Source organism: Salvelinus namaycush, chromosome 3 (genome assembly GCF_016432855.1).
Source record: "Salvelinus namaycush isolate Seneca chromosome 3, SaNama_1.0, whole genome shotgun sequence".
NCBI classification, from domain to species: Eukaryota; Metazoa; Chordata; class Actinopteri; order Salmoniformes; family Salmonidae; genus Salvelinus; species Salvelinus namaycush.
In genome coordinates this window covers 83,372,429-83,382,588 of record NC_052309.1, presented here as the reverse complement: position 1 = coordinate 83,382,588, position 10,160 = coordinate 83,372,429, and the positions used below count along the sequence as shown (strand labels likewise).

Below are 10,160 nucleotides of genomic sequence, written 5' to 3'. Positions count from 1 at the left end.
TGGACGCGGACATCGAGCGGGCGTTAAGGGTAGAACCTGTGCCATCCCAGTGTCCAACTGGCCTTAGGTACGTACCGCTTGGTGTTCGTGATCGTTTGATTCGGTGGGCTCATACACTACCTTCTTCGGGTCATCCGGGGATTGAGAGGACAGTGCGGGGTCTTAGGAGGAAATACTGGTGGCCCACCTTGGCTAAGGACGTGAGACTCTATGTCTCTTCCTGCTCGGTATGCGCACAGAGTAAGGCTCCTAGGCACCTGCCGAGAGGGAAGTTACAACTCCTCCCGGTTCCACAACGGCCATGGTCTCATTTATCGGTAGATTTCCTGACTGATCTTCCCCCGTCTCAGGGGAACACTACCGTTTTGGTCGTTGTGGATCGGTTTTCTAAGTCCTGTCGTCTCCTTCCATTGCCTGGTCTCCCTACGGCCCTACAGACTGCGGAGGCTCTATTTACCCACGTCTTCCGGCATTACGGGGTGCCGGAGGACATCGTATCTGATCGAGGTCCCCAGTTCACGTCCCGGGTATGGAGGGCGTTTATGGAGCGTCTGGGGGTCTCGGTCAGCCTTACCTCTGGGTATCACCCCGAAAGTAATGGGCAGGTGGAAAGAGTGAACCAGGAAGTGGGTAGGTTTCTGAGGTCGTATTGCCAGGACCGGCCTGGAGAATGGGCAAGGTACGTCCCGTGGGCAGAGTTGGCCCAGAACTCACTCCGCCACTCCTCAACTAACATGTCGCCATTTGAATGCGTATTGGGGTACCAGCCGGTCCTGGCTCCGTGGCATCAGAGCCAGACCGAAGCTCCTGCGGTGGAGGAGTGGGTACAGCGCTCTAGAGAGACCTGGCGGGCAGTCCAGGCCTCTCTCAGGCAGGCCAGTGAGCGGCAGAAGAGGAGCGCTGACCGCCACCGCAGTGAGGCCCCTGTGTTCGCACCAGGGGACAGGGTCTGGCTCTCGACCCGAAACCTGCCCCTCCGCCTGCCCTGCCGGAAGCTGGGGCCGCAGTGTGTGGGGCCATTTAAAGTCCTGAGGAGGATAAACGAGGTGTGTTATAGATTACAACTCCCTTCTTACTATCGTATTAACCCCTCGTTTCATGTGTCTCTCCTCAGGCCGGTGGTAGCTGGTCCCCTTCAGGAAGGTGAGGTACCGGAGGTCCCTCCGCCCCCTCTGGAGATCGAGGGGTCCCCGGCGTACGCTGTACGAGCTATTCTGGACTCGAGACGCCGGGTGAGGGGCCTGCAGTACCTCGTTGACTGGGAGGGGTACGGTCCGGAGGAGAGGTGCTGGGTACCAGGGAGAGACATTTTAGATCCTTCCCTCTTGGCTGATTTCCACCGTCGCCACCCGGATTGTCCTGCGCCTCGCCCTCCGGGTCGTCCTCGAGGCCGGGGTCGGCGCGCTGCGGGAGCCGCGCGTCAGAGGGGGGGTACTGTCACGAATCCCGCCGAGGATGGTGCCTCTTCCTGTTCGGGCGGCGCTCGGCGGTCGTCGTCACCGGCCTACTAGCTGCCATCGATTCTTTTCTTTTTGTTTCTGTTAGTTTGGGCTGATTGGGTGCACCTGTTTTGAGTTTAGTTTGGTGGGTAGGCTATTTAAGGGTAGGTAGCCCGCTGGCTGTTGTGCGGGCTTGTTTTCTGTTATGTTGGTGTTGGATTGTGAAGTGGATTTTGTTATTTTCTCGGAACAGTTTAGTCCGGTGTTTTTGGACTCATCTTTTCATGCGCCCGTGTGTTTTAGGGCATGATCGTTTTCCCTGTGCATTGGAAAATAAATCCACGTTCCTTAAACCTGCTCTCTGCGCTTGACTCCATCCACCCAGTACTCCTAGTAGCTCTGACACTGGTGTTCTATTCATTTTATTCGTTTGGTTTATTCTGTTATTATAGTTCTAATAAATTTTATGATTTCTATCTAATATCTTATTTTTACCTTTATTTATTTATATTGTTTATACTTTCTTACCTCTCCTCCATGTTTTTTATTGCTTGATCCTATATTCAATTGATTAGTGAGTCAAGCCTCCCCTGTTCTCCTTTTTATCCTGGCCACTCGATTTTGCACCCCTCTCTGCCCTTCAGGCTATTTTTAGACCGTAGCTTCTGTAGACACAGAGTGACTGACGGCCTGTTTTTTCCTCTTTCTTTGTTACACCGTACGTGAATTATTAATGTGTCCTGGATTCCACTATTTATCTTAACCAACCTAGATTCGTTTTTAACTTTATAGTATAATTTCAATTTATCGGCGATTCTACTTTCTGTTTTGTTTCACACTTTTCTATTCGTATTATACTATTCGGTTAATCCACTTTAATTGTCTTTATTGACTTAATTATTTCTTCAACATAAGCCTAGACTGATAGGATTTCTACGATATGACGAGACTACTGTCTAATCGGATCAGCTTGTCTTCATATCCTATTCACCCCCCAATACTGATCTTTTCTTCTATTATTAGAGTAGTATTGTGGCGTGACCTACTGAATTACAAAACCCCGTTAGCTAGACAGAGCGTTTTTTATTCGCAGGATTTCTTTTGCATTTGAACGCCGCACAATCGGGCCAACGTTTTTCCTGCGTCCTAAATATTTCACCCGTACAGTCCTCCTTTCGGAGCGGTAACCATGAATATTTATTTAACTACTGATTTATGTTTTAACCGTATAAGCTGCTTTTGCAGTTGAACGCCGCACAATCGGGCCAACGTTTTTCCTGCGTCCTAAATATTTCACCCGTACAGTCCTCCTTTCGGAGCGGTAACCATGAATATTTATTTAACTACTGATTTATGTTTTAACCGTATAAGCTGCTTTTGCAGTTGAACGCCGCACAATCGGGCCAACGTTTTTCCTGCGTCCTAAATATTTCACCCGTACAGTCCTCCTTTCGGAGCGGTAACCATGAATATTTATTTAACTACTGATTTATGTTTTAACCGTATAAGCTGCTTTTGCAGTTGAACGTCGCACAATCGGGCCAACGTTTTTCCTGCGTCCTAAATATTTCACCCGTACAGTCCTCCTTTCGGAGCGGTAACCATGAATATTTATTTAACTACTGATTTATGTTTTAACCGTATAAGCTGCTTTTGCAGTTGAACGTCGCACAATCGGGCCAACGTTTTTCCTGCGTCCTAAATATTTCACCCGTACAGTCCTCCTTTCGGAGCGGTAACCTGTCACGCCCTGGCCTTAGTATTCTTTGTTTTCTTTATTATTTTAGTTAGGTCAGGGTGTGACATGGGAAGTTTGTGTGTTTTGTCTAGTTTAGGGTGTGTGTATTGTTTAGGGGGTGTTGTATAGTGTATGGGGTTGTGTTCAGGAGAGAGTTCTAGGAAAGTCTATGGTTGCCTGGTTTGGTTCTCAATCAGAGACAGATGTCATTAATTGTCTCTGATTGGGAGCCATATTTAAGGCAGCCATAGGCTTTAGGTGATTGTGGGAGATTGTCTATGTTGAACGTAAGTAGCTTGTGTGTGCACTTTCGTTTGTAGCTTCACGGTTGTTTGTTGTTTTGTATAGTTTGTATAAGTGTTTCGTTTCATGTTCATCTTCGTCGTAAAATAAAAGAAGATGTATTCATATCACGCTGCGCCTTGGTCCATTCATTCACCTCAAGACGACCGTGACAGAATCTCCCACCACACATGGATCAAGCAGCGTGAGCGGAACCAACAACAGCGGCAAAGTAACCAGGACTCGTGGAATTGGGAGGATGTATTGGACGGCAAGGGTTGCTACACATGGGAGGAGATCCGAGCTGGAAGAGATCGCCTTCCATGGGAACAGCTGGAGGCGATTAGGAGAGCAGAGGCAACCGGAGAGAGGAACCGAAGTTATGAGGGTACGCGACTAGCAAGGAAGCCTGTGAGTAAACCCCAAAAATTTCTTGGGGGGGGGGGCTAAGAGGTAGTGGGCCGAGGGCAGGTAGGAGACCTGCGCCCACTTCCCAGGCTAACCGTGGAGAGCGGGAGTACGGGCAGACACCGTGTTACGCAGTAGAGCGCACGGTGTCTCCTGTACGTGTGCATAGCCCGGTGCGGGTTATTCCACCTCCCCGCACTGGCAGGGCTAGATTGAGTATTGAGCCGGATGTCATGAAGCCGGCCCTACATATCTGGCCACCAGTGCGTCTCCTCGGGCCGGTTTACATGGCACCAGCCTTACGCATGGTGTCCCCGGTTCGCCTACATAGCCCGGTGCGGGTTATTCCACCTCCCCGCACTGGTCGGGCGACGGGGAGCATTCAACCAGGTAAGGTTGGGCAGGCTCAATGCTCAAGGGAGCCAGTACGCCTGCACGGTCCGGTATTTCCGGCGCCAACTCCCCGCTCCAGGGCAGTACCACCAGTGCCTACACCACGCACCAGGCTTCCAGTGCGTCTCCAGAGCCCTGTTCCTCCTCCACGCACTCTCCCTATGGTGCGTGTCTCCAGTCCAGTACCACCAGTTCCGGCACCACGCACCAGGCCCAACGGCGCCTGAACTGCCCGTCTGCCCAACGGCGCCTGAACTGTCCGTCTGCCCAACGGCGCCTGAACTGTCCGTCTGCCAAGTGCCGCATGAGCTGCCCGTCTGTATTGAGCCTTCAAAGCCGCCCGTCTGTCATGAGCCTGCAAAGCCGCCCGTCTGCCATGAGCCTACAGAGCCGTCCGCCAGACAGGAGCCGCTAGAGCCTTCCGCCAGACAGGAGCCGCTAGAGCCTTCCGCCAGACAGGATCAGCCAGAGCCTTCCGCCAGACCGGATCAGCCAGAGCCTTCCGCCAGACCGGATCAGCCAGAGCCTTCCGCCAGACCGGATCAGCCAGAGCCGTCAGCGAGCCATGACCAGCCAGAGCCGTCAGCGAGCCATGACCAGCCAGAGCCGTCAGCGAGCCATGACCAGCCAGAGCCGTCAGCGAGCCATGACCAGCCAGAGCCGTCAGCGAGCCATGACCAGCCAGAGCCGTCAGCGAGCCATGACCAGCCAGAGCCGTCATCCAGCCATGACCATCTAGAGCCGTCATCCAGCCATGACCAGCCAGAGCCGTCATCCAGCCATGACCAGCCAGAGCCGTCATCCAGCCATGACCAGCCAGAGCCGTCATCCAGCCAGGATCCGCCAGAGCCGTCATCCAGCCAGGATCCGCCAGAGCCAGTCATCCAGCCAGGATCCGCCAGAGCCGTCATCCAGCCAGGATCCGCCAGAGCCGTCATCCAGCCAGGATCCGCCAGAGCCAGCCAGCCAGGATCCGCCAGAGCCAGCCAGCCAGGATCCGCCAGAGCCAGCCAGCCAGGATCCGCCAGAGCCAGCCAGCCAGGATCCGCCAGAGCCAGCCAGCCAGGATCCGCCAGCCAGCCAGGGTCAGCCAGCCAGTCCGGTGTTGTCCCTCAGTCCGGAGCTGCCGTCCCTCAGTCCGGAGCTGCCCCTTATCCTGGTGCTGCCCCTTATCCTGGTGCTGCCCCTTAGTCCGGTGCTGCCCCTTAGTCCGGTGCTGCCCCTTAGTCCAGTGGGGTTAATTTGGAGGGTGGCCATTTGGAGGAGGATACGAAAGCGGGTAGTGACTATGGTGGGGTGGGGACCACGACCAGCGCCAGAGCCGCCACCGTGGACAGACGCCCACCCAGACCCTCCCCTAGACTTTATGCTGGTGCGTCCGGAGTTCGCACCTTGAGGGGGGGGTTATGTCACGCCCTGGCCTTAGTATTCTTTGTTTTCTTTATTATTTTAGTTAGGTCAGGGTGTGACATGGGAAGTTTGTGTGTTTTGTCTAGTTTAGGGTGTGTGTATTGTTTAGGGGGTGTTGTATAGTGTATGGGGTTGTGTTCAGGAGAGAGTTCTAGGAAAGTCTATGGTTGCCTGGTTTGGTTCTCAATCAGAGACAGATGTCATTAATTGTCTCTGATTGGGAGCCATATTTAAGGCAGCCATAGGCTTTAGGTGATTGTGGGAGATTGTCTATGTTGAACGTAAGTAGCTTGTGTGTGCACTTTCGTTTGTAGCTTCACGGTTGTTTGTTGTTTTGTATAGTTTGTATAAGTGTTTCGTTTCGTGTTCATCTTCGTCGTAAAATAAAAGAAGATGTATTCATATCACGCTGCGCCTTGGTCCATTCATTCACCTCAAGACGACCGTGACATAACCATGAATATTTATTTAACTACTGATTTATGTTTTAACCGTATAAGCTGCTTTTGCAGTTGAACGCCGCACAATCAGGCCAACGTTTTTCCTGCGTTCTAAATATTCATCCGTTCAGTCCCCCGTTCTGGGGCGGTAGCCATGAAATATTTATTTACTAAATATTCACCCACAGATTCTTCTGCCGTGAATATCCCACCCAAGCAGACCTCTTTAAAAATGTTCCTTTTTTAAAGAGCGGTATCGTGGCTTCCTAACTACTTATTTATGCAGTTCTCTATTATTTTTAGAGCCGTTATTCATAAGTAACCTGTCCAAGCATTCCTTCTACTAATTTTATTGAAGAGGTATCACAGGATTTTCTACCTACATTATCTGTTTTGACCGTATGGGCTGTCCCACATTATAGCCAACCATCTCAGCCAGATGGCGCAAACAACCGCATTATTTAAGCTACACATTTGAACGATCCGATCAGAACGAGCGCATGCTCCGCTAAACACCCAACACAAGCAAAGTTCACAGCGCCTATTCACTCAGTTTCTATACATGCGCATACATTTATATTTAATACAATTCCCCAAATTACATATACATGCAAATTCATTGAATTCAAAAGTTCTTTAGTATTTACTGGTTTCTTTTTAGGAAATTTGAAAGAGAGACTTACGTGGCGCCCCTCTCGCTGAGACAGGATCTCTGAAGCAATCCATACAAACATTTCAACTATGTAAGAACAAGCTTACCTTGTTATAGTTGTGGCCATATTGTTTGCAGGATTGTCCAAAGAAACTATCACCAACCCTGAACGCCATTCCTCAGTCCCTGTCCCTCCTGACTAAGCTCGCCAAATATGTCGTGGAACATCGTCTCAGAAATATAACACTCGTAAGAACTTGTGAAATCAATTAGGCTTTTAATACAGAGCATTGCCAGCCGGAATGTCCCGCGGAACACACAATTTCCCAGAACCCTAGCTGTTATATTTATACACACATAATATTATGTCCATCCCTTATGCAAATGACCTTTCTTTTCTTAAGTCTTTCACCACCATTATCTTTTAGTTCAAGCTTCCTACTTGTTCACGCCCAATAACGCCCATATCTGTTTTCAGTTAGATTATAATGGTGGCTGGACCCTCTATCTTTTAGTGTGTCAGCATAATGTCTCACTTCCTTTCATTAATGTGTCAATGTACTCTTTGTTCAGTTTGCCTTTATTGGAATCAGCAGATTCTGTCCTATAGGCCTTCTTTTTAGAAGCAGCTGACTATGAATCTCTTTATCATTAGTGTCAGGTCAGCAGACCATGTGTCTCTCTATCATTAGTGTCAGGTCAGCAGACCATGTGTCTCTTTATCATTAGTGTCAGGTCAGCAGACCATGTGTCTCTTTATCATTAGTGTCAGGTCAGCAGACCATGTGTCTCTCCCTTTCATTACTGTGGTCTATTTTTAATGTTCAGCCATTTTATACATCTATGTGCTGTCCTATACATCTCATTTACTCCTACACCTGCAGGGAATATAAATGGGTGCCATGCACCTGAGCATATCCAAACGGCAAAGGAACACCAGATAGTCAGGATGGATGACTCTATTCGCACTGAGGTCAGAGAACTGAGGTCCATGGTGGATGAGCTCAAGACGATGCAAAATGGTTTGGATTTTTTAATTAATATTTCACAGTTGAGGTCAATTTCAAATCAAATGTTATTTGTCACATGCGCCGAATACAACAGATATTTTTTATCACAATAGTGTGCAAAGCTGTCATCAAGACAGGGGTGGCTACTTTGAAGAATCTCAAATATAAAATTTATTTTTATTTGTTTAACACTTTTTTGGTTACTACATGATTCCATATGTGTTATTTCATAGTTTTGATGTCTTCACTATTATTCTACAATGTAGAAAATATTACAAATAAAGAAAAACCCTGGAATGAGTGGGTGTGTCCAAACTTTTGACTGGCTCTGTGTCTGTTTCATAAGGGCTTCATCATATTGTTGATAGTTACGGTTAAAATATTGTCAATGCAATGGCTCTCTGCTAAATACCACTTTTTTTTCATAATAAGCTAATTTTGTGTTGCTTTTCCCTTACATAGATACATCCATGGTGGCTTTTTCAGCGGCGCATAGACCACCACCAGGTGTACCTATGGAATCTGGTTATGGCAACACTGGACCAAGCACCTCTGCCACTACCCTGATCTTCAGCGAGGTGATCACAAACATTGGTGATGGCTATAACCGCTACACAGGTGAGCTTTATATTTCTATCTTAGTACTGGTGAGCTGTGTTTTACCATGTTGGTACCTGCAGTAAAAAAAAAAGAATGGTTAAAAATGAAATGGATGTAACTACACTAGGGTTTACTGAGATTTACCGGGATATTCTGCCCAAACCCATTCTCATTTCCCGAGATACATAATGGTGAGAAACCGGTGAATTATAATCAATTGAAAATGTTAATCCCAAAACGCTGTATATCAATTTCCAGAAATGTTGGTAAATTTGCTTTTACAGGTCGTTATCAATAAAATGTCACAATAAGGTGCAGAGCATTCGATTTACCTGCTGGGGGGCAAGGAGACTCCCAGCTCCGCTAAAACCATTGACAACGGGTGCCGTTTTCAAGGGATTGTTAAATAAATGTTAACTGTTTGGTTGTAATATCATCACCTCTTGATGATCATAGTCAGAACTACACATTTATTCAATCATACATTTAGTTCTATCATCAGTTATTATAGGAGCAAAACTCATGATAATGATTACATTTCCAGTATCCGGACTGGCCATTTTGAAGTATTGAGACAGAAAAACATATATAACGGATTAAACATATGTGAACAGAATATCTGCTGAGCTCAGGTAAATGGACAGAGCTAGATAAACAAAGAGTTAAACATTGGACTACAGTAAAAACATAATGTCAGCAGAAAAGACATATGGAACTCATCACCAGACATGTAGAAACTGAATGTCAGCAGAAAATGTAACAAAGAAACCATGGTTGTACTGATCTAGGATCATCAGAAAATAACTAATACTGGAAATGTGATAACTATCTGACTACAGGTGAGCTACTGTATATGTGATCACAGATCATAAATTAGCTATTAGTATCTGAGTACAGGTGAGCTACACACACAAGTGATACTTTTCCATGTGCGAGCATGTGCGTGCTTTCTCCTATCACCACAATGGAAACAAAAAAGCATGCGCATGCTTGCAAAAAAACCTTGTCCTTTAACCATCTACTAATTGGGAAAATCTCATTGCTTTCCCTCTGATACAGGAGTGTTTATAGCTCCTAAGAGAGGAGTCTACTACTTCACCTTCACCGTGTATTGCTGGAGCAATGGAAACCAAGTTGGTGCAGCCATGTACAAGGATGGCAAGGAGATATTGTTTGCGTGGCTAGGGGCCAAAAAGGGATCCAGTGAAGATTTCGCAACAAATGCAATCACCTTGCAACTGGAAAAGGGGAATACTGTCTACATGCGTCTGCCCGAGGGCTTGCAAATTACTAGCCGCGACAGCTCTAATGTCACCACCTTCAGTGGGTTTCTCCTGAACCCCATGTGAGAATAGTGTGAGAGCAGTTATCCAAATGTCCAGAAGTCGAAACCCTTTTCTCTTGTTATCTCTCAACACCAATTTTCTTCCAATCAATTACTTTCAACAATAAAAGTGTGATTAAAGCATTAAAACGTGTTGTAGTGTTATTCATAATCAGGTCTGCTACTATCATGCAACTGTTTGGGGTTTTGGCCAACTTCCAAAAAATAAATGTCAAATAATAAAGCTGTTGTTACTGCAATGTATGTAGGGAGGCAGCCGGGGGCAGCCAGCCTGACCGCTGGTTCCACCAGGCTAGTAGGGAGGTAAGCGTAAGCTGTGGGAGAGAAGGCTAGGGGGTGAGTGACGGGGAAGGGACAGAGGCCAAGGGTAAGAGGAGGTGGTTGGAGGCGGTACTGAGAGAGTTATAAGATGAGTGAGGTAGTTGGGAGGCCTGTCACTGGTC

General features: G+C 47.6%; 1 protein-coding gene across 1 annotated transcript; it reads left to right on the top strand.

Annotated features, from left to right (window-relative positions):
* The first annotated feature begins 7,655 nt into the window (after positions 1–7,655).
* Positions 7,656–9,836, top strand: LOC120044674 (complement C1q-like protein 4). The gene is made up of 3 exons (XM_038989349.1): positions 7,656–7,784; positions 8,235–8,390; positions 9,432–9,836. Exons 1-3 carry the CDS (start codon positions 7,712–7,714, stop codon positions 9,719–9,721), a joined length of 519 nt encoding a protein of 172 aa, XP_038845277.1. The 5' UTR covers positions 7,656–7,711; the 3' UTR covers positions 9,722–9,836.
* The last annotated feature ends 324 nt before the right edge of the window (positions 9,837–10,160 follow it).

What these genes read in the sequence shown, in the direction of transcription:
- LOC120044674 (XM_038989349.1), top strand. Translation starts at nt 7,712, where the DNA reads ATGGATGACTCTATTCGCACTGAGGTCAGAGAACTGAGGTCCATGGTG. An exon ending in GCTCAAGACGATGCAAAATG is followed by an intron (nt 7,785 to 8,234) that starts GTTTGGATTTTT and finishes TCCCTTACATAG; the next exon opens with ATACATCCATGGTGGCTTTT. An exon ending in TGGCTATAACCGCTACACAG is followed by an intron (nt 8,391 to 9,431) that starts GTGAGCTTTATA and finishes CCTCTGATACAG; the next exon opens with GAGTGTTTATAGCTCCTAAG.